General features: G+C 32.6%; 1 protein-coding gene across 2 annotated transcripts in view; it reads left to right on the plus strand.

The window, feature by feature from the left end:
* TMEM67 (transmembrane protein 67) overlaps positions 1-24,327 on the plus strand; it is a 41,646-nt gene that overhangs the window by 12,532 nt on the left and 4,787 nt on the right. The window contains exons 7-26 of one of the 2 annotated variants that reach the window (XM_081266817.1): positions 480-542; positions 1,951-2,105; positions 2,225-2,333; positions 3,007-3,096; positions 3,435-3,500; positions 5,634-5,790; positions 6,393-6,516; positions 8,053-8,158; positions 9,203-9,259; positions 10,483-10,581; positions 12,513-12,611; positions 12,845-12,931; positions 14,008-14,107; positions 14,200-14,339; positions 17,110-17,250; positions 20,286-20,366; positions 21,071-21,187; positions 23,042-23,158; positions 23,265-23,369; positions 23,969-24,071. In XM_081266817.1, the coding sequence (XP_081122943.1) occupies positions 480-542; positions 1,951-2,105; positions 2,225-2,333; positions 3,007-3,096; positions 3,435-3,500; positions 5,634-5,790; positions 6,393-6,516; positions 8,053-8,158; positions 9,203-9,259; positions 10,483-10,581; positions 12,513-12,611; positions 12,845-12,931; positions 14,008-14,107; positions 14,200-14,339; positions 17,110-17,250; positions 20,286-20,366; positions 21,071-21,187; positions 23,042-23,158; positions 23,265-23,369; positions 23,969-24,071 (2,116 nt within the window). The remainder of the gene's footprint in view (positions 1-479; positions 543-1,950; positions 2,106-2,224; positions 2,334-3,006; positions 3,097-3,434; positions 3,501-5,633; positions 5,791-6,392; positions 6,517-8,052; positions 8,159-9,202; positions 9,260-10,482; positions 10,582-12,512; positions 12,612-12,844; positions 12,932-14,007; positions 14,108-14,199; positions 14,340-17,109; positions 17,251-20,285; positions 20,367-21,070; positions 21,188-23,041; positions 23,159-23,264; positions 23,370-23,968; positions 24,072-24,327) is intronic. The other variant, XM_081266818.1, reaches the window with a different exon arrangement.

The following is a 24,327-nucleotide window of genomic DNA, read 5'->3' on the forward strand; positions in this document are numbered from 1 at the left end:
AGCTTGGGAAGCGTGATCACCTTAGAGATTTTAAGTTAGTTATTCTGTATATCCCAAATCTCTTGCTGAGAAATCATGCCCCTAATTTTGTAATACTTGTCAATTTAATACAGTATTTATCCTAAATCAACAGAAGTTTACCACTCAATTCTCACGATTTATTATTTTTCTTTTCTTTTATGCCATTTTATTTTTTGTATCAACAAAACAGGCACATGTATTTTCTGGACTATTGACGGATTTCGTTTTATGTTCTTTGCCCAAGTTACATTATATTGCATGCAATCTTATTTGTGATAACTGACATTGGTTAGAATTAAATTTTGAATTGCTATTAGAATCTGTCTTTCCACTAACATTAAGAAAGTAATAGTAGTAATTTCTCACTTAACAGTATACATACTAATGTCTTCCTAATAGTATGGGATTAAGCAGTCTTCGTTTGAACTTAAAACTAAACTTCATCTTTTTGCTTACAGGGTATGTCTTCAGCTTCAGAATGGTTTGCAAAGTATTTGCAGTCAACAGCAATTGCATGTTGGGTAAGTTTGAATTTTTTTTTAAAGTTTTATTTCACTTTGAAGAATCGTGGTACCATTTCTTATCCTAATAAATGTTTTTTCTCAAAGTACCTATCTCCTTGGTCATATTCTATAAGAAGAATAAACCCTTTCCAATGAATTGAAAGAGAACACCTAAAGAAAACATTATTCTATATATACAAATTGAATATCTCCAAGCTGATTTGGCAACAATTGAGTGTTCATGAAACTGACCATCATTTAGTAGATGTTAATTGATGACCTAGTGTGTGTCAGGCCTTCTTCTCAATCTGCTTAGTTATTTCAGAAAAAGAAAAAAAAATCCCTTCACTGAGTTTATAGACTCAGTAAATGTCAGGCATACTAAGTGCTACAAAGGCAATAAACCAGGGTAAAGAACATGGAAGGGAAGGTGCTTTGTTATATAGGGTGATTAGCACAACATTTCTGAGGGTGATATTTAGTAAAGACCTGAAAGAAGTGAGAGTGATCCCTGCAAATATCTAGCAGAGACCACAACAAAAGCAGAGATCAAAAAGCACGAGTTCACTGACTTGATCATGTTTAAGAAACTAGAAGAGGACTAACGTGGCTGGGACAGAGTGAGCAGGGAATATGGAGACTCAAGAGGTTTAGGAAGTGGCTCTAACAAGAACCCAGGGAGATAGAAGGATTGTTTGCAAAGGAAAACATGACCTAACTTCAGGATTTAAAAGTATTGTTGTAGCATAGAGGTTAGATTTTCTTGTGGCAAGGACAGAAGTCTTGTCCTAAGGGAGAATTTAGGACAATATTATAGTAATCTGAGTGAGAAAAAGGGAAACAGTGGACAAGGGAGATATGGAAATGGAGAGAGGTGTTTACCTTCTGGCTGTTCTTTGAAGAGAGAACCAATAGGATTTACTGAGGAGTTGGATATGGGAAGGAAGAGAAATGAATGCACTTCAAAGTTTTTGACTTGAATAACTGAAAATGGAGCACCCTTTTCCTAATAAGAAAAATTGAGGGAAAAAAAGTTTGAGAAGTAAACTAAAAAATGATTTTAATTTATTGTTCATAAACAGATTACTTAAACAAAATGGACTAGATTTATATGATCAGATCTAATTTACAAGCACATTATTCTTCTTTCAAATGTATTTTACGTAATAGTTTTTTTTTTAAATATCATGCTATATGTTTTTACTTTCTCTTCAATTGATTGTCTTTATATTTTGGCCAAAAATTATAATTAAAATATAACTTCTTATTCTTCTTCCCACATGGAAAGTTTCTACTTAAGCTAGAGGAAAGGCATTTATAAACAAAAGAATTAATAGAATAGATAAAATGAAGCAAAATTTTTATATCAATTTTTGTTTGGGCTATTAGTGTCATGTTAAATTTCTTTGCCATTGTTGTTTTGTAGATGTATGCCAACCTAACGTCTTGCCAAGCTCTTGGAAATATGTGCGTGATGAACATGAATTCTCTTGACACTGTCACATTTGATGCATGTCGACTATTTCAGTCAGTCTTTGAAAAGACTGCTGGACTGAGCACTGTTCATTCTATTTCATTTTGGTATGGACATTTTAATTGATGAAATTTAGTTTTGACCGAATTCAGTGCAGTTATTTTCATAAATATTAATAATCAGAAATGTTTCTTGTTTTTATTAAAACAATTATAATTAATTATAGGAGACAGAATCTTCCATGGCTATTTTATGGAGAACAGGCTGGATTGGCACCTCAAATACTCAGTACTGCTCCTCTTCCAGCAAATTTTAGTTTTACAGGACAAAACCAGGTACAAATTACTACATCATTAGATGATAACTGCATTTTTATCTGCAACTTTAAGTGGTAATAAGAAAGTTAACTGCTCACAATTCTTAATTTTTTAAGATTATTTTTTAAAGTTTAGTTACTAAAATATAAATATCAGTTACTTATAGAAACTAAACAATGTAGAGCTTAGCTGTCTTACTTGAGTATATAGATACTTCTAGGATATGTGGTTATAGCATTACACATACTTGTGAAATTGTGAAGAGTAGTTTGTGCAAAACATTCTCTGTTCTCATGTGTCTCCACAGTTTTGAGAAGTGTTTCCCAAGATTGATTGGGGTCTGTGATATTTCCCAGCATTTCACAGGTCCTAATTCTCACTTCAATTTATCTTCCCAGAAGGAAAGAAGGATACCTTTCCCCTATGTTCATCCCCCATTTAACAGGTTTGAAAGGAGATTATCACTAACCTCGCTCTCAATTCTACAATAATTTTTATGCAAAAAATAAATTCAGTTTTTTGCATGTATTTAATTATAGATATACTTAGATTAACCTAGATTCAAAATGAAATTTGAATTTAAGTTTTAACTATCAACAGTGAAAAAGGATTAGTTAATGGTGAAAATTGCTTTATAGGATATTATATTGGCTTCAGAGTATTAAACATTATTTTGTTGTTTTTCTTTAAGCAGAATACAAAACTGAAGTTTGTTGCTGCTTCCTATGATATAAGAGGAAATTTTCTCAAGTGGCAAACTTTAGAAGGAGGTGTTTTACAGGTGAGCATTATTCTAGCTAAAGAATTACAAGTGTTTTTCATTTTTGCCTAAAGAAAAGACTAAATTATCGCTTGAAGAGTGGCAGCTATATACCAAGCTAATTTGTTTTCTGATGCTTTAAGCTAGAATTTCTTAAAACTGTTTTTAAAATAATGACTATAATTTATGATGAATATACTCCCTTAATTTTTCATTCCCTTATGATGAATATACTCCCTTAATTTTTCATTCCCTTGTACATTAAATAAGTTTTATAGCAAGCTTATGTCCAAGTGGTAGCTAAGAACTATGGAAAACACTTGTGAAAGATATTTATCAGTTATATTCTTTTGCTGTAGCTTTGTCCAGACACTGAGACAAGACTAAATGCTGCTTATTCTTTTGGAACAACCTATCAACAAAGTGTAAGTTTGAACTATATTAGTCTAAGTTTCAGCTTTATCTTTCAAACTGTCACAACAGCAATAATTGGAATAATATGTCAATATTTGAAATTGAAGATGTTTGAATAGTAAGGAGTAATTTTATTAAGCATTATAACTTTTATCATTTGGACACAGAAAATGTTAATTTAATTAGTATGAAGAGAATACCTTGGCATCTATAGAATCTTAAACATCCCGTAATGTTAATAACATTTTCATAATCTTGCTCTATGTTGATTTTAAGATATAATGCTAAAAAAATAAAAATTAAAATAAAAAAATTTTAAAAAAAAGATATAATGCTATTTCCAATCATTTTGGAATAAAGTTGAAATGCAACTTCATTTTTTGGTGACTCACACAAAGTTACTTCTTTTTTTTTTTTTTTTTTTTTTAAAGAGAGAGTGAGAGAGGAGAGAGAGAGAGAGAGAGAGAGAGAATTTTTAATATTTATTTTTTAGTTCTCGGCGGACACAACATCTTTGTTGGTATGTGGTGCTGAGGATCGAACCCGGGCCGCATGCATGCCAGGCGAGCGCGCTACCGCTTGAGCCACATCCCCAGCCCCACAAAGTTACTTCTTTACTCGACTTCCCCATTACACGTAAGAAAATATCCTTGCCCGGTGCAATGGCACATGCCTATAATCCCAGCAACTCGGGAGACTAAGGCAAGAGGATCGTGAGATCAAAGCCAGCCTCTGTAAAAGCAAAGTGCTAAGCAATTCAGTGAGACCCTGTCTCTAGATAAAATACAAAATAGAGCTGGGGATATGGTTCCATGGTCAAGTGCCCCTGAGTTCACCCCTACCCTCAAAAAATATCCTTTTCTCTCTCCTTGGGTTCCCTTTTCTCTCCACATCTTTGTTTCTCCTTCTTGTCCTTATTGTTCATTTTGAAATTATAGTATGGTACAAAGAAATATTGTGAGCTATTAAACATTTGAAAGACATTCAGTGGTCTACAAAAATGCTTCTTATTAAAATATATATGCACCTACATAGAACAAAATCATAATGAAAAATATCAGTATGAAAATAGGTTGGAAGAAAATATTCATTTTGGAGTGGTTATCTTTGGATGGTTGGATTAGAGATGATTTTTTTCCTTATATTTTCCAAGTTTTTTACAATGAACACAAATTTACTTTTATTCTCAGAAATTATTTATTGTTGTTTTCTAAAAAGAATGTTATTGTGTACCTACCATGGGCTAGGAGAATCAATATTTGTTAAGCACCTGCTGCTATATGCTCAGTATTTTATCATTCTTACCCCATCTGATCCATAAAATAAGTATTTGATGTTCTTATTACATGTGCTTTACAGTTGAGGAAATGGTGCTTAATACAATGAGATAATTTACTCAAAGTCTTATATCAGGTGAACTGTGGAGTCAGTGTTCTGTTAGGATTAAAACCATGCTTATTCCACTGACCCTTGCTCCCACTCAAGTAGTTCACAGCCCAGGAGGCAAAGCAAGCTATATAGACAGAGAACTACAGAGAATGTAATGAAGTATTACACTATAAATATGCATAAGGTACCAGTTCCCAGGGAAATACAAAAAGGCTTCACAGAGGGAGTGATACATAGGTTTATATAATGAATATGAGCTAGACAGGAGAACACAGTGGGAAAGGAAATTCGGGCAGAATCCATATTAATACATCAAAAAGTATATGGCATGGCATAGTTAGAAACAGCAGTAGATTCATATGGATGGATGACCATAAACTAGTATGAAGATAAACTTAGCTGTATTAGGGGGAGCCAAATCACAGATCACTGCACATAAGGAGGAAGAATTGGGACTTCATCCCATAGGACAGTGGTTTCAAAATCCTTTCACTGATGTACACTTAATATTGAGAATGTAGGCATACCTTCTCTGTGTGTGTTGTAGGTCAAGAACAGAGCAATTAATGTTAGATTTTTGGGGGCGCCCTTATAAAAGAATCATTTGTGAATTCACATTTTGTAAGTCATATGGAAATGCATGTAAACAAGATAATTTAAAAATATTTATTTTGCAAAACTAAAAACATTGTCTTAAGAATAACAAATATGCTTTCTAAATTTTCAATTGTGATGTTTTTATTTTTATTTTCCAGTGTGAGATTTCTATCTCTAAAATATTAGCTGACTTTCCTACTCCTGTATTTTATGATATTTATCTTGAATATACTGATAAAAATCAACAACAAAATATTTGGGCTGTGCCTGTATTAAACCTAAATCTTCAACACAATAAAATGTTTGTGAACCAAGGTAAGATATCCATACATATCATTCTTTCTCTGAGCTGAAAGAATTAAATAAGTTACCCAACATAGTAATTTAATAAACCACTGATTTTAAGAAAGGTTATGGATTCTTTTTTTTTCATAGCTAGATTTTTTTTCTTATTTTCTATTAATGGAATTCTATATAGTATGGCAAAATGTAAAACAATAAGATCACTTATGTATTTACTAATCCTGTTTTCAGGCATATTTTTTAAAAATTTATTCTATTGCTGAGAATGTACACTGAGAAAAATTAGTAGAACGTTAAATTGCTTTTTCCTTAAACTGCCCTTGATCTGCTTTTTTAGACAAATTAATTCTCTTGTTGTTACCTATGCTATAAAATCTGACTTTTTCAGGTAATTTCCATCCATATTAATGAAACATTCAATCAGATGACATCGATTGAGCTGAGAAAAACAGTAATCAGACATTTCTTATAGCAGTAGCTCTTTACGGCCACCTTGTCTAAAACAAAATAATTTTGTATTTTAAATTTGTTTAGTAAACATTTTGAGAATCATTTTGAACAACTTGATTTTTTTTAATGTTATCTTGTTTTTGGTTTTCTTTTTATAATAAAAGACAGTAACCCTAGCAAGTGGATTCTGACTCGGCGCATTTTCTTAGTAGATGCAATAAGTGGACGAGAAAATGACTTAGGAAGTCAGCCAAGAGTAATTAGAATTGCTACCCAAATATCACTGAGGTAAACAAATATCTAATGACTAAATTAGACTTGGAGTATATGAGAAAATGAAAGTGTTTACCAGTTAATTATCCAGTAAAGACAACTGAACTGGAATAATACATAGGTTTTCTCAGGTAGCTGGGTAGATTAACACAGACCAATAAAGCTGAAGAGCCAAGGAGAGGATTATGTTAGGGGAGCCTGAGGAGTTTGGTCAAAACTCATAGTCTAGGCCCCACTCTAGACCTGAATTAAAATGTGTTCAAAGAGTAAGGGAAGGTAAATACTGAGCTGAAATGGGTATTTTAAAAAGAGCCTGAATAGTTCAGAGACACCCATCCTCATTTCCTTAATGGCTATGGTTCTAGGTCAACCCATACTAATTAGCAACACCAGAATTGTATATGTAGCTCACATTTTTTGTCTTCAGTGTGAAATTCCTGTCTCTAAGATCTTAACTGAAACCCACTTTAATATTTTATGATATGTGCATTTTACATATGGATGCATTTTATGTTAGTACTTTAAAGCACTTTAATATACACTATTTTTCCACTCTTATTTTACTTTGATTCTGTTAGTGATTATATGAGGTGGCAATATGGAAGCTTTGTCATATATCTTGCTGAAATCCAAATGTACAGAGTTTTTTTTTTTTTTTTTTTTAAGAAAGAGTGAGAGAGAGAGAGAGAATTTTTTAATATTTTTTTTTTTTTTTTAGTTTTCGGCGAACACAACATCTTTGTTTGTATGTGGTGCTGAGGATCGAACCCAGGCTGCATGCATGCCAGCCAAACGCGCTACCGCTTGAGCCACATTCCCAGCCCCAAATGTACTGTTTTTAACCTTTCTTTAATCTGCTAGTATAGCATCCCTAGTAAAAATGAAATCAGACCAAGTCAGTCTTGACTTGTTCTTGATGAAACCATGCTGGCACTTTCCTTTTTGTATTCACAAGCTATACAGTACTAATGCATAATGTATCCTATTTGAGCAAAATGTAGCCTACTTTGTGCCTTAAATAGTACTTGATTTTTTAAAAATATTTTTTAGTTTTTGATAGACCTTTATTTTATTTATTTATATATGATGCTGAGAATCGAACCTAGTGCCTCACACATGCCAGGCAAGTGCACTACCACTGAGCCACAGATACAGCAATGTGACACATATTTTGTTAAGAATTATTTTTTCGATAATCAGAATACTATCTGACTTTCTATAGTCATCATGTAGCACTGCTCTTTTGATAATTCCTTAAAGATAGTTTTAAAATGCTTTCAGTGATTTTAGTGATTTCATTTGTAAACTTCATAGGACCTGGATCATAAGAGTTTCTAATTTTTTATGAGCATATACTCTAACATGAAATTTTCAACCACTTAAGATTAGCTTGTTGTTACTGTTAGTTTATGTTTAATCTTCCTTAGAACTTATCAACAGTTTGGTTCTGAGATCATCATGATAACCTATTTTAAATTCAAATATAATAATAAGTGTATGTTTAAGTCCCTATGTGTATTCATAACTACAAATGCATTTTCTTTTAAATAGCATCAGCCTTGTGCCAAACACAAAAAATGGAAACATATATCCTCCCTTAATCACTATTGCCTACAATGATATTGATATCAAAGATCCCAAGAGCCAGTCTGTTAAGGCAAGTACTTTACTGATCAGTGCCCTTATATGTATAAACATATGACTGATGTAGTTTACTTAATGGTCAAAGACAAACTTTTTTTTTCAAGTTTTTAGATAAGCTTTTCTCTTTATATAATCAAGTCTTAACTTGTTTTAACTAATAATGGTAGGAGTTGAATTTTTATGGATCCTGAGTAAAAAAAAAAAAAAGAACGGATAAAATTCTTTAGTGGAAGAGTCATTGGCAGTCAGATATCAGACATCACTGTGGGGGATCTGGGGTAGGCTGAGATAGGAAGCATCTAATTGCTCTTGTCCTTTTTGGCCACTTTGCTTCTCGTTTCCTTGCCTGATTAAACCAGGAACTCAGAAGTCATAGTGGGCATATACATGCTCACCACTCTATGATCCCCTGAATAGACATACTTTAGTAGGCAAAAAGAGATTAAAATAATCAGCTTTATAACTAGTAATGCTAAAGTGAACTGGATTTTTTTCATGAAAACCTCTCATAAAGGTCAGCAATGAATTCTACTTGACATTTATGCATCTAACACTGACCTCTTGGCCCCTTCTTTCTTGAAATGCCCCATTCTGTGACTGTGGTAAGACTTAAGTAGTTGACTCTCACCATCTTCTTCTCTTATTCTTTACTAGTTTTGTTTTTCCTCTTGCCTCTTCATATAGTGGCATCCCTATGATTCTTGTTCAGACTATTGAGTAACCTTGATATACAAGTTCATTCACATTTCTTAATTACAGAAACCTACCAGAAAATGAAAATGCTTAGTTTGACTTGAGCTGCTGTTAATAAACCTAACTAAACTCCTAATGAACCCCTCTTTCTTTCATGTGTCTAAGAAAGAAATATTTAAAGCAGCAGAAATAATTCTCAAAAAGCATATCTATTTATGTGTAAGGAACGGTCAACTCTAGTAATATGGACAGTTAAAAAGTATGGCATTTATGGTGAAATCCAACTACAAATGTATTTTTATAATAAAAGTAGGTTTATGTTATAGAATTTAGTATTACTCATTTGTTTTCTTTTAAATATCAGGTTTCTTTCTCAGTCAAATATGAAATGAATCAAGGAGAAGCATTTGTCCAGACAAATGTGAGTATATTTTAACCTGTTAAAATATTTATTACATCTTTGGGGCTGGGGTTGTTGCTCAGTGGTAGAGCTCTTGCCTAGCATGTGTGAGGCATTACGTTCGATTCTTAGCACTGCATATAAAATAAATAAAATAAAGGTCCATCACAAATATTTATTACATTTTTTAAATCTAAATAATTAATTTCAGATATACAAGAAAGGTGTCAAAATAGACTTACCACAAACTCTTATATAACTTCCATTAATATTAACATCTTAAATAACCATAATACAGTGATCATAATCAGGAAAAGAATATTAATGTAATCCTGGTAACTAACTGCTTTCATGGATTTCACAGGGTTTTTTTTTTTTTTCCACTACCCTCTGTTTTAAGACCCAGTTCATATCCCAGATTGCTTATAGCTGTCATGTCTTCTTATTGTCCTCCAGTCTGTGACACTTATTATTTCTTTGTCTTTCATGACCATAATACTTTAAAAGAATGCATTTTAATTATTTGGCCCTCAATTTTTTGTTTGTCTGGTATCTTTGTGTGATTAATTGATTTCATTTAGTTTTATCAAAGATGCCATGGAAATGATGTGTTCTTCTCAATTCATGATATCAGAAGGCACATGATGTTAGTATAGTATGTCTTATTACTGGTGATATTAATTTTGTTCATGTGGCAAAGATTGTTTCTGTAGTGTTCTCATCTATATTTTTCCATTTGTAATTAGTAAGTATTTCATGAAGAGATTCTTTAAAACTATTCACATATTCTGCTTCTCCTCATTCTTTCGCCCTCCAATTTTAGCATCCATTGATGATCCTTGCTGGCAGAAAGTATCATTAAGATATTTACCTGATAGTGATATTTTTTTCTATTCCCTTCATTCCTTTTGTATTTACAAATTGGAATTTTATTACAAGAAGTTTTCCCTTTGTTAGTAACTCAATTATAATCCATTATTATTTATTTTGTGTCACAGACTGGAGGCCATGTCTGTGACACTTATTATTTCTTTGTCTTTCATGACCATAATACTTTAAAAGAATGCATGGCCATTGGAACCTCCTTCAGTTTGGTTTCAGTGTCATTTAACCATGTCGGCCCCCAGCCCTGCGCCATTTTTTGAGTACTTTTCCCTTTCTAGTTATAGTGTATTTGAATATTGATGAAAGGAATCATATAAATTCTAAAATTTTTCTTGGTTTTTTTTTTTTTTTTTTTTTAGATTGCTCTGGGTGTGTTGGGTGGACTAGCCGTTTTATCATCTCTCTTGAAGACAGCAGGGTGGAAGAGACGTATTGGAAGTCCCATGATTGATTTACAGGTATAATCGAAGTGTACTTTTTCTCTTTTAACTGTTCTGGATCCTTCTCATAAGACAAACTATGGGATGAGTAAGGAAGTTGCCTTGAACTTTTCTGGAGTATAAATTAGGATAGGTAACATACAAAATAAATCAAAATGAAACTGGAAAAAAAGATTAGGATAAGTATTGCTGGGTCATAGGGCATATTTACCTCATTTTCCTCCCACAATGCTTTTATATCAGTCTGTATTCCCATCAGCAGTGCCATTCTTGTTTCTGCCCATTCTCACTAACATTTGATACTTTTTCCAACCTTTCCATTTTTTATCAGTATGATGGTATATATTAGTATGTCGTTATTGATTTTATTTTCACTTTTGATTCTGTTTTTTTTTTTTTTTTTTTTTTTTGCTACTGGGGATTGAACTCAGGGGCACCTGACCACTGAGCCACATCTCCAGCCGCATTTTGTATTTTATTTAGAGACAGACCTCACTGAGTTGCTTAACTCCTTGCTTTTGTTGAGGCTCACTTTGAACTTGCAATCCTCCTGTCTCAGCCTCCAGAGCTGCTGGGATTACAGGCATGCCACTGATCCTGGCTCTGCATATATATTTTTTTTAATCATTTGGATTTCCCTTTCTGTAAATTGCCTATTTACAATCCTTGCCCATTTTTCTATTAGATTTCCCACTTGAAGTCTTTTGTATTTTCCCAAATTAACCCCTTTTTGGTTTTTGATGCTGAAATATTTTCTCTGAATATATGAGCTATTTGTTATTCTTATCAATGAGGCCCTTTGCTTAAAAAATTTAATTTTGATATTATTACATCTGAATAGTTTTGATGTCACATTTTGCATTGGAAAACCTTCCCATCTCAACATCAAAAAGATGACCACCCTCATTTAATTGTGTTAACATAGTTTTACTCTGCATTTAATATTTTTAAATTTGTTTTTTAATTTAGTAAATATTTTCTGTGTGCCAGGCACTTTTTCAAGCTTTATGTGTATAATTCTTTTAAACTTCACAATATAGAGATATTAGTTAGGTATTATTATTATTCTACCCATTTTATACATGATGAAACTGAGACAGAAGTTTTCTACTCAATTTTTACAGCATTTTATCAAAAACTATTGTTGATTTTGCTGATGAAGATTCTGAGAAAGGCTACATGGCAACTTGTTTAACCAGTATGTCTTAACTCCAAAGCCAGTATGCTAAGGAATAAGAGCAGGAAGACATGATTTACTAATAGTCAAGAAAAGCTTCCTACAGAAGTGGATATTAAGCTAGACTGTCTGGGCTTAATATCTGAGTTTCTGGCACTGCATCAGGCACTGGGAGACAAGGTAGTGATATGTTTATACCCTAGAACTAAGCAAAGTATTCTAGAGAGAGAAAGGGAAGAATATTTGATAAAACATCTCATTCTACAAAGTATTTGAGATGGAAGTATAGAGTGGATAGTCATTTAGTATATGATTGGAATTGGCAGAAGAAGATAAATAAAAAATTAACTTTGATCCATGTTGGAAGGGAAATTGTGGGTTAAAAATTTAAGTTTCAGTGAGCACTCATGTATGTTTTTAAGAAAGGGAGTAACACATCCAATTTACATTTTAGAAAAGTAACTCTGGTGAAAGTGTACAAGGTACATTGGAATAGAGGTTCCTAACTAAGAGAAAATTTGGAAGCACTCCCTTTTCTTAGTGGAACATGGGAGAGTTGAAAGGAGACAGAGCTTCCAGGAATGAATGAAAAGTAAGGATCCAAAAGGTATATGTAGGAGGGGGCTCAGTTGGTCTAAGTAGACATGAATACATGAAACAAGACCTTGGGGCTTGAGAAAATGCATAAATGATATGTTATTATAAATAGTGTGTCATTTGAAGGGCTAAATAGATGGAGTCTTTAACATTTTTAATTCTTTTTAAATTACAGACAGTTATGAAATTCTTATTGTACTATGCTGGTGATCTGGCCAATGTTTTTTTTATCATCACAGTGGGAACTGGTCTTTACTGGATTATTTTCTTCAAAGTGAGTGAGTTTCTAAATTTAACCTAAATGACAATATCTGAATAACTAGTAAGCTCTCTTATAAAGAAACTATTTTTATCTGGGGGTGTTTCTAATCAAGAGTATTGAGGCAAACGCTAAACTCATCATCCCCTTAGTATGCCATTCAGTAAGTGCATCACTATCTCCTTCTTTCACAGTTTCTTTAGTTTATATCTGGTGTGATTTTTTTGACCAAATAATTTTTATTATAGGCACAGAAGTCCGTCTCTGTTTTGCTACCAATGCCAGTTCAGGAAGAACGTTTTGTTACTTATGTAGGATGTGCTTTTGCTCTAAAGGTGAGTTTCAAAGGACCGATAATAAACTAGTAAAAGTCTTCAAAATTAAAATGCTTTCAAAATCTTTGATGTAAAACTTAAACTTTAGTTTTGAAAGAAAGAATGAATTGTTTTATATAGGAAATTTGCTTTTATTTATAATGGCTCATTCCATAGTTTACCTTAAATAAAATATGCTTGTATTATCAAGAGTTATGGATAATTTGATAAAATGATATTTTAGTATCTATCTTTCTTCTTTAAAATCTAATGATACATTCACAATGATATAAAATGTTTCAGGCATGAATTTTTCTCTTTGTTAATCCAGGATGAAAGGTAATACTCTGGATAAAGTACAGAAATCTTAGAGGTTGTTTTCTCTAGTTCTTATTTCTTTCTCTTCTCTTTCCATGGAAACCCCTCCCCAACTTCAGTGTTTTTCATCTATGTAGGTGAAGCTCTTAACATGACTCTTTGGTAGATTCTATTCCATTGTATTGTGATGGTTAGGTGTCTACTTTTCTCATTGAAATAGGAGCTTCTTGAGGGGGAAAAAAAATCATACTTAAATTTTTATTCTTTGACCAGTATTGCAGCCCCTAAAAACAATACTTTATTTTAAACATATTGATCATAAATGAAAAAGATGTTTCAACAAGTTTTTTTTAAAATCAATAATCTCAATACTAGAAATAAAGAGACAGAGCATCCTAACATATTAATTAGGATTAGCAAATTACAGTTAAATTTCTTTTCTTATAAAGAAGTCAGATGATTCACAAAATTTTGGGAAAGTCATTTATAATTATGCAAGACACCTATGGGAAGAAGAGATAGGATGTCTTCCTTTTTTTGTTTGTTGATTTTAAGGAAAGAATTAATAGATGTATGACAATTCTGTGAACTTGGTAATTCTAGGTTATGTGATGAGCTTCTATTGACTCCCTAATGATATTAGAACTTCATAAAAAGTCACTTGCAAAAATTCTATACTCTTGTAATTTCAGTTTGTTTCTTTAAAAATATCAATATTGATTTCATACACAGGCTTAATGCTGATACTTTTCACATGTTTTATTGTATGTTATTTTCAGGCTTTGCAATTTTTGCATAAGATCATATCCCAGATCACCATAGATATATTCTTTATTGATTGGGAGCGACCGAAAGGAAAGGTTCTTAAAGCCGTTGAAGGTAACTGAAATAAACATTTGTACCAAATTTTTTTCTACTCTTGCAGAGCAAAGAAGATGAATTGCCTTTATTCATTTTATCTTTCCAACCAGGTGAGGGTGGTGTACGGAGTGCCACTGTTCCTGTAAGCATATGGAGGACATATTTTGTAGCAAATGAATGGAATGAGATTCAGACTGTAAGAAAAATCAATCCACTTTTTCAAGTACTTACTGTGCTCTTCTTTTTGGAGGTATAAACTGTTTGATGTAATTGTATGTAGCTTACTGGTCTCTCACAAATGTTAATATAATTCCAACTAAGTTTTCATAATAGTGGAGGAGATTTTTATAGGTTGAAATATTATTATAAACACATTAAAAAGCAGTTGTCTTAAAACAAATTTGGAGACCTCTGCTTTCATCTTTTCTTCTTACTGTAAAATAGACCAAAAGAAAAAAGTTGTGGTGAAATACTTATAAGAAAGTTTATCCTCTTACCCATTTTTAAGTGTATATAATTCAGTGGTGTTAAGTATATTCACATTGTTATTCAAAACCCTCACCTCCCTCCATCTCCAGAAGTTTTCATCTTAAAAAACCTGAAACTCTATACCCATTAAACAACTCAATACCCATTCCCTTGTCCCAGTGCCCCAAACCCATTCTTCTTTCCACCTCCATGAATTTGAGAACTCTAGGTATAATTTAAGCCATTGGTTTGTGTCAGAATCCCTGGGGGAAGTTGTGTAAAATATCTATGCTCCTTACCTTAGAGATTATATTTCATTAATAGCTCTGAGATAAGCACAGTTATCTATATTTTGAAAAACTCCTCTCTACCATACCATATTGTTACCCCTGCATTAGAATCATTATTATAAGGTTGATATTTTTCAACCAATTATTACTGAATATCTATTTCAGACTGTGTTCTGTGCTAAACGCTGGGGCTACAACTGAACAAGATATAACACTCTTAGTGTACATTTATGCTTTTTTCACGGATCTGGTTGAGATTATCAAAAGAAGCATTTAGTGCTGGAATATAAGATTGAAACATGGAAAAAGAACTATCTTGGAGCTGAGGTTGTGGCTTAGCGGTAGCGCGCTTGCCTAGCATGTATGACACACAGAGTTCGATTCTCCGCATCATATACAAATAAATAAAATAAAGATCCCTCAAAAACAAAAAAAATTTTAAAAAAAGAAGTTAGATTTTTAAAAACAAGAACTATCTGTATGAATGACTGGTTTTTCCAGGAATTATCTGCCTTAGTGTTGGATATGAATTAATTTTTATACTGTTTTTTTTCTTTTCTTTTTTCTATTTCTTTCCTTTTTTAGTGTGGCAGGGGTAATTGGTGATTAAATCCAGGGGCACTTCACCACTGAGCTACATCCCCAGTCCTTTTTTATTTTTTATTTTGAGACAGGGTCTCATTAAACTGCTGAGGGTTTGCTTAAGCTGGCCTCAAACTTGGGATCCTCCAGCCTCAGCCTCTCAAGTTGCTGAGATTACAGGCATATGCCACTATATACAACCCTTCCTTTTCATTTTTAAAAATAATAAAAGAATGCATGTGTCCCTAGAGCTTTGAAATAATATTTAAATAGTTCAAATACTGAGTTGAAGTAGTGCTTTTTTTTAATTGGCAAGGAAAATGTTATATATATTTATAAGGTACAATATGTATTAAATATGAATACATTAATGGTTAAATCTAGCTAATTAGCATATCTGTTACTTCACATAATTAGCTATCTTGTTTGGTAATGTAGTGGTTTTTGAGAGTGTTTGAGAGTGTTTGGGGGTGTTGCGTGGTCGAAGGATGTGGTGGCTCACACGTGCAATCCCAGAGAGTAGGGAAAGTGAGGCTGGTAGATCACAAGTTCAGAGGCAGCCTCAGCAACTTAGCAAGGCCCTAAGCATAGCAAGATGCTATCTCAAAAATAAATAAATAAATAAATAAATAAAAAGAGAGCTGGGGTGCAGCTCAGTGGTAAAGCACCTCTGGGTTCAATCCCTATATCAGAAAAAAGAAAGTTGCTGGGTGTGGTGGTACATGTTTGTAATTCCAGTGGCTCAGAAAGCGGAGGCAGGAGGATCACAAGTTCAAATCCAGTCTCAACAATTTAGTGAGCCCCTGAGCAGCTTATCGAGACCCTGCCTCCAAATAAAATATTAAAATAAAGTGCTGGGGGTGTGGCTCAGTGGTTAAGTGCCCCTCTATTTAATGCCCAGTACCAAAAAATAAATAAATAAAACCCCAAAACAAAGACTGGTGAGCTTTAAAAAGTGTTTCATGATAAAGAAATTTTATGTCAGTTAATCTTGTAAAACACTGAATTCAACAAAATGATTTAGAAATCTTACACTAAAACTTCTCAAAGCCTTTATCCCACAGGAGTGGGAAGCATGGAGGTAAATGTAATTTACAAATCAAACTTATTTGACCCTAGCCTCTTTTCATAAAAGAAGATATATTTAGAAAACATTTTGGAATATACTATTTTAAATGAGAAAAAGTAGCTAATATATTGCCTGACAAATGTTAAATCCTCATGAACTGCTACTTGTTAGTTTAACTCAATGATAGTTTACTAAAGAGAGTTTATTTTAACAATTTTTTTTTTTGTTTTGTCAGTAGATAGGTCAAAGTTATATTTGACCCTTATGTGTATCAAGAAGAAAACCAAATGAGCTAACAAATATTGTGGAGTAAATACTTTACAATTAAAATACTGGATTAATAGGGATGGAGATGTGGCTCAATGGTGGAGTGCTTACCTAGCATGCCCTGAGACACTAAGTTCAATCCCTAGCATGACAAAAAAAAAAAAAAAAAAATTTAATATACTGAATAATAATTACTTTTAACCTAGACTTTCTACTGTTTACAAACTTGTATATTTAATTCTTTTATGTTGGGGAATAGAAAAAATATTCCATTTTCAGTCTGGAAGAGTTTTTTTTTTTTTATTCATGTCTGTTTAAATTATTATTTTCCCTTTTTATTTCAGGTTGTGGGATTCAAGAACTTAGCATTAATGGACTCATCCTCTAGTCTTTCTAGAAACCCATCTAGCTACATAGCTCCTTATAGCCGCATCCTGAGATATGCAGTGACTACTGCTCTTTGGCTAGTCATTGGAATTATACAGGTAATAAGAGATTATACTTTTAGATAACATTGTTTCTCTGTACCTCTGCTTGCATAATAATTATCCTCAAATAGTGACCATATTCTGATTTCAACAGCAGAAGAAAGGTGATAAGAACAATAATAATAGCTAACTCTATATTGTATTATAATGCAAGCATTGTGTTAATCATTTCATTGCTTTCCATATATTAACTACTTAATCTTTACATTAATCCTCAGAGATAGGTTCTGTTGGATCCTTATTTTGCAGGTGAGGAAACGTGGAGCATGAGAAGATTAAATAACTCAGAGTTATTTAAAAATCATGCAAATTCATAGTTGGCAGAAATAGGTTGGAATCATGCATCTTGATTTCAAGAGTTCATGTTCTTGTTACTAGTGAGCTCTGAAGGGTCTTTCGGGATCTATAGCTTTCTAGTCATAGGATGGACCCCTTGTCTAGTTTATGTGTACTACAGGACAATTATGCTACCCTAGGTATTCTCTTTTCCTTTGAAACGTAGTTTATTGTTACATTTATTTATATGTCATATACTCAAGCTGCAAATATTTCTTTTGAAATATTTATTGAAATGACCAAAAGTAAAAATAATCCTCTCAGCCTCAGAGTCCCTGTCTTTAGTAGAGTTTTTTTTTCCAATGCTTGCTTTCCTTATCCTCTTAAAGTAAAAAGAAAAAGCAGCAACTAAAACACTTAACTCTAATAATCTGTACTTCTCTCTTTTGCTTCCAGCTGCTCCCATGAATAGAAGAGAGTCTTTCTGTTTAATTAAAATGTTCTTTTATAAACAGCAAATGAAGATGAGACCTCTAGAGTGAATAGGTTTAACTTCCTATACTCTGGTTAATAAGTGTATACTTAAAGCAGCCTATTTTTAAGGATATTTTGGGATTAAAGTCGCTTTAATAGAGCATATTCCTACAGAATTGGATCCAGGTGTCATTGTATAACCTGAGAATTGACTTTTTGAATTGATATTTATGGCTGGGCACTGTGGGGCAGGCCTATAATCCCAGCAGCTCAGGAGGCTGAGGCAGGAGGATCTCAAGTTCAAAGCCAGCCTCAGCAAAAGTGAGGGGCTAAGCAACTCAGTGAGACCCTGTCTCTAATAAAATACAAAAAGAGCTGGAGATGTGGCTCAGTGGTTGAGTGCCCCGAAGTTCAATTTCTGGTACCCAAAAATAAATAAGTACAAATAAATTGACACTTATTATAAATTTTAAAAAATTTTTTAAAATTATAAATTGATGAGATTTGGTCAAACTTAAAGCTATAGGGATTAAGCTAATAAGGGAAAGTTAATAACCAAAAAGGAAAACAAACAAATTAGAATTTGAAATAAGGTGGATTAAGAGTATGGAGTTTAATGTTTATCATCAATATAATAGTAAGGAAATATTTTGTACATGTACCAGTATTTTTGTGAATATATCAGATGTCATCTGATATAGAAAATTTAAAGGAATATTATCTGAAACTTTCCATATTAGGTTGAATGTAACAGAAACAACAAAACAAAATAGGAGTGACTGAAATGAAAGAACTTTGTTTTTCCCATGAAAAGGAAGAGCAAAGATGAGCAGTGCAGGACTAGAATTGTGGCTTACTACTGCCATCAGGATACAGAAAGCTGTTCAGCTCTGTCACCTGGGACATCCATCTCTAAGGTCATATGATGGTCCATAATGACTGGGTTGCAGAAAGGAGATAGGGGAGATTAATTCACCTTCCCATTTTTAAGAGCCTTTCAGAAGTGCCATCCAGCTTCTTGTTGGCTAGAACCTGGTCATTTGGCTATACCTGGCTACACTGGAGTCTTTTAGCTGGGTATTTGTGTGGGTCTGCTCAAAGGATTAGTCTGTTATTAAGGAGAAAGAGTAAAGAATTGTTGGGACAGCAACACGCCACTACCTAACCTCATTCTTTGCTTCTCATTTCACTGTCAGACTGATGTCTCCCCTTGGCAATATTCTAATATTTCAGTGTTTATTCCTCAAATATCCTTGTGAGTTTCTTAATAACTTGTTATGGCCTCATAAATGTGTATAAATACTTCTGGATTGTAATAATCTGTTAGGCAGTTTTATTGTTCAGTCCTTTTATTTCTCTTAACCTAGCTTCTTCAGCTTTTAAGTGGTATTCTTTAATTTTTAAATTTTGAATGTTGATGTTTTTCATGTTTTTCAGAGGAGCTTAAAAATATGTATGTGGAGTGTTTCAGAATATGTTCTTAATAATCAGCTGCTGTAGATTCACTTATTTATTCATTTGCATATTTGAATACATCTTATATAATAGGTACTGTGCTGATTCATGGATATGCTGTAACAAGAACTAGTTATGAGTTATAACACTATAGAGATTTGGCAGGAAATAGTCAACAGAGGTGAGGGGAATGGAGATCAGGAATGGGGGACAGTAGTGACAGCTTTAAATAGGATAGTTAGGTTTTGGAGAAAGATAACATTTCCTATCTAAAAAGCTCTACAATGTAAAATTTTTTAATTTATAAAATTTTCCTTTCTAGTGTTATTAAATCTAAGAAAACACTGAAAATCATTCCATTTGCATAGTTAACACATTATCTATTGTCAAAATAGAATAGTAAGATATATACATTTTATGTGGTATTCTATCATAGAAAATTAATTTGAAAAGCACAAATTTCTAATGACTTTTGGAATCCAGGAGATGAATAAAATTACAGAACCAAAAATAAATCTGGCCATTAGAACATGGATCCACCCTAAATTTTTTAATTTTTTTTCTTTCTTCACTCAATTTGTCTTGTTTAGACACAGAAAAGTTTTTAAAATTTAAAATGGGGTCCCTCAAAGACCCTTAACACAAAATCTTTGTTCCTTTGACATACAGTCAGAAATGCCAAGTAGAATCTTATCCCACAGGAAGCATTAGAGACCACTGTGTTCCTGGTTGGAACTTCTTTTTTTTCTTAAAATACTATGGTATGATTATAAAAGAAGATTGAAATCCTAAAAGCTAATAAGCATGAACTTGGCTTAATGTTTCAGATTGTGTTCTTTGCTGCTTTTTATGAGAGATTTGTGGAGGATAAAATTCGACAATTTGTTGATTTATGCTCTATGAGTAATGTAAGTACTTTTTGACTTTATCTTGCAACTGTCATTTTTCTCTTTTTAAAGGTTATGAATAAGCCAGGCACACACCTGTAATCCCAGTGACTCAGGAGGCTGAGTCCTCCTGGTCACAAGTTCAAATTCAGCCTCAGCAACTTAGTGAGGCCCTAAACAACTCAGCGAGACCCTGTCTCTAGTAAGACATAAAAAGGCTGGGAATAGCTCAGTGGTTAAGTGCCCATGGGTTCAATCCCTGGTACCAAAAAAAAAAAAAAAAAAAAAAAAAAAGGCTATGAATACATTAAGAGAGGCTTTAAAAGTGATTTGGTATGATTGGATTTTTAGTCTGATTTTCACTGGCTTTTAATTTCAGAGATAGTTATAATGAGCTACAAATTAATACTCACTGCCTTTTTCTTCTTTATTTGCAGTTCCTAATTATGAATTTCTTATGCTGACAAATATTTTATTTATCCTCTTGCCTCTGAAAATTTTTGTTTCGAAATGGCTTCCTTTCTTAGAAAATATCTTCAAGTCTTCTTTCCATCTACTTTTTAAAAATAACCTCATTATCCTTTATTACTTTGTTATCCCTTTTATATATTTCCCAAGAATTCAATTTTTATTATTTTGGGAGAAAGGAAGTAATTTTAAGAAAAATTAATTTTTAGTGTTTTGCTGGTGAGTTGCTAATTGCTCATTTTCTTCTCTTTTTATAGATATCGGTGTTTCTGTTATCCCACAGATGTTTTGGATATTACATTCATGGTAGATCAGTTCATGGGCATGCAGATACTAATATGGAAGAAATGAATATGAATCTTAAAAGAGAAGCGGTATGAAAATATTTTACATTTTTTGTTTGTAAGTTGAGAGATGGATTCTCTTTTCTTAATCTAGGATTTATAATAATAGTTTTTAAAAATCCTCATTGGTCAGTTTTGAAAGTTGCTAGGCTACCAGCTTATTACCATGAACATTAGTCAAGGAAAAGAACCTAATTTTATCTAGCAGTTCATATATGAATTCTGTGTAATTCCACGACTGAATAATACACAATATAAAAGTTCTTCCTTATAAATTAGACAGTAACCATTTTTTTAATGACTAGTGAATTAATGAGAGTAAGCAGCAGTCATCAGTGGGTGTCAAAACAATTAAGTGAATATTGATAGGAACTTATAATGAGGGATCAGGTTGTCATAATCTGGACATACTTAGTCAGTTTTTTAGTAATTAAAATGAAGAAAACTGACATTATACACTTCCTAATATCCTATGGGAGGATGTTCATAACAATACCTGTGAAGTATTCTTGCCTGAGAAAATTGGACCTGAATATAATCAAGCCTTACTGTTTTACAGAAAATACAAGGAATATAATTACAATTTAAATACATTTTAAATAGCACCATAGGAAGTAATTAGCCAGATCCAGAGTATAGGTGCCTCATAGGACAAATGACTCAGTGTCTCCAAACAAACCAGTGACATGTAAAGAAAATTGGGGTGACTGTGGTGGTGAAGGTCTGTTATATACTAAGAGAGGTATAAGAACCCAAACAATCAAAAACAGTGTATGGACTTTATTTTGAATTCTTTTTTTTTTTTTAATTATTTTATTGTTGGTTGTTCAAAACATTACATAGTTCTTAATATACCATATTTCACAGATTGATTCAAGTGGGTTATGAACTCCCATTTTTACCCCGTATACAGATTGCTGTGTCACATCAGTTACATTTCCATTGATTTACAAATTGCCTTTCTAGTGACTGATGTATTCTGCTGTCTATCCCATTCTCCACTATCCCCCCTCCCCTCCCCTCCCCTCCCGTCCCCTCCCCTCCCCTTCTCTCTCTCCATCCCCTCTACTATAAATCGTTTCTTCCACTTATATAATTTTTCTCCTATTCCTCCTTTCCTCTTATATGTAATTGTGTATAACCCTGAGGCTCACCTTCCAATTCCATGCAATTTCCCTTAACTCTCCCTTTCCCTCCCGCCTATCATCCCTGTTTAATGTTAATCTTCTTCTCCAGCTCTTCGTCTCTACCCTGTCCTTGGTTACTCCCCTTATATCAAAGAAGACATTTGGCATTTGTTTTTTAAGGATTGGCTAGCTTCACTTAGCATAATCTGCTCTAATGCCATCCATTTCCCTCCAAATTCTATGATTTTGTCATTTCTTAATGCAGAGTAATACTCCATTGTGTATAAATGCCACATTTTTTAAATCCATTCATCTATTGAAGGGCTTCTAGGTTGGTTCCACAATCTTGCTATCGTGAATTGTGCTGCTATGAACATCGATGTAGCAGTGTCCCTGTAGCATGAATTCTTATTCAGGCAAACCAACTATAACAAAAATCTTTGGAAAAAATCTGAGATTTATCTGTTAGTTTATTTTTATTTCTTTTTAGAGATATGTTATTAGTAGAGCAAAGAAGACAATATAAAGAGCTATAGGGAAGTATGAACTAGAATAAACTAGAAATCAGTAAAATAGGAAGGAGTGGAAACCTTGAATAATGTTAGAATCTCTTTTCTTCAAATTCTTCAGTAAATTTCACAAGGCTTCTAAATCTTGGAGTATGTGATACCAACTAAAAGTAGAATATGTGTTTTCTTTTTGAGATAGGCAGATTTTTATAATTTCCATCTTAATTTTAATTCTTTTAACTTTTCAGGAAAATTTGTGTAGCCAGAGAGGTTTGGTGCCCAACACAGATAATCAGACTTTTCAGATTGCAGTTTCTAGCCAGATGAGACAACACTATGACAGAATTCATGAGACCTTGACAAGGGTTTGTATAAAGTACTGTTCAGATACATTTTGCCAATAGTTAATGTTACTTCTATACCAAGAACATAAAACATGTTGTATTTATTTATTTCTCTTTTTTATGTTAGAAAAATGGCCCTGCTAGACTATTGAGTTCATCAGCAAGTACTTTTGAGCAGAGTATAAAAGCATATCATGCGATGAATAAATTTCTTGGCTCTTTCATTGATCATGTATGTATATCAACATTTATATTTAAGCTAGGATCAAATGCAATTTTTATAAAGCTAAGAGCAAATATCAGTTATAATTTGAGTCAACCAAGTGAGTGAATTTTCCTCTTTTGTCTGTCAAATTTAATATGTAGGAATGATATTTTTAAAAAGATATTTGTAGCTACTCAATTACGATTTAGCAATAATGTTAGGTTATATAAAAGAAAAATATGATTTTATGTGTTTATTAACAAGTAAAGAGTCCTATAAAATAATCTATACTAGAATTTTCTTAGCAGGTTACCAAAATATTACTATATTACTGATCATACTGAGTTACGCTTATGTTATGCTATAATTGCATTCCAAAAATTCTGTAAATTGATTTTCAGTATATCTAGCCATAAATGCTACTTGTAGTAGTATTTGAAATTTAAATACAGCATTTAAAATTTAAAACATTCATAAAGAGAATTTTGTTCTAGAATCCAGTATAGTACATTCATTTTGAAGAACAGATTTTCTTTGTGTACTATTCACTTTCCCTATTTCTTATTTTGCATTAATTGGAAATCATTTATTTCACTACTATTTTTTATACGACTGTTTTATGTTAGGTTCATAAGGAAATGGATTACTTCATAAAAGACAAGTTGCTTCTTGAAAGAGTTCTTGGAATGGAATTCATGGAGCCAATGGAAAAAAGCATCTTTTACAATGGTATACTTCAAATACCTTTGCTGAACTTGTTTACTATTTTCAAAGTTTAAGGGGAAAAGACTTGTGGTTATTTTTCCTGTGATTTTTATGATTTTATATGAAAACAGGGAGACATCATGAACTCAATTTCATGAAACTATGATAATTTTTTGTGTTATGTAGCAGGAAGCAGATAGATAAAAGATTCTACAAGAAAGCAAAAGAGATGAATTTCAGAATCAACAGTACACACTAAAGATAAAGTAAAACAAATACA

Source organism: Spermophilus citellus, assembly GCF_964194105.1.
Source record: "Spermophilus citellus genome assembly, chromosome: 14".
NCBI classification, from domain to species: Eukaryota; Metazoa; Chordata; class Mammalia; order Rodentia; family Sciuridae; genus Spermophilus; species Spermophilus citellus.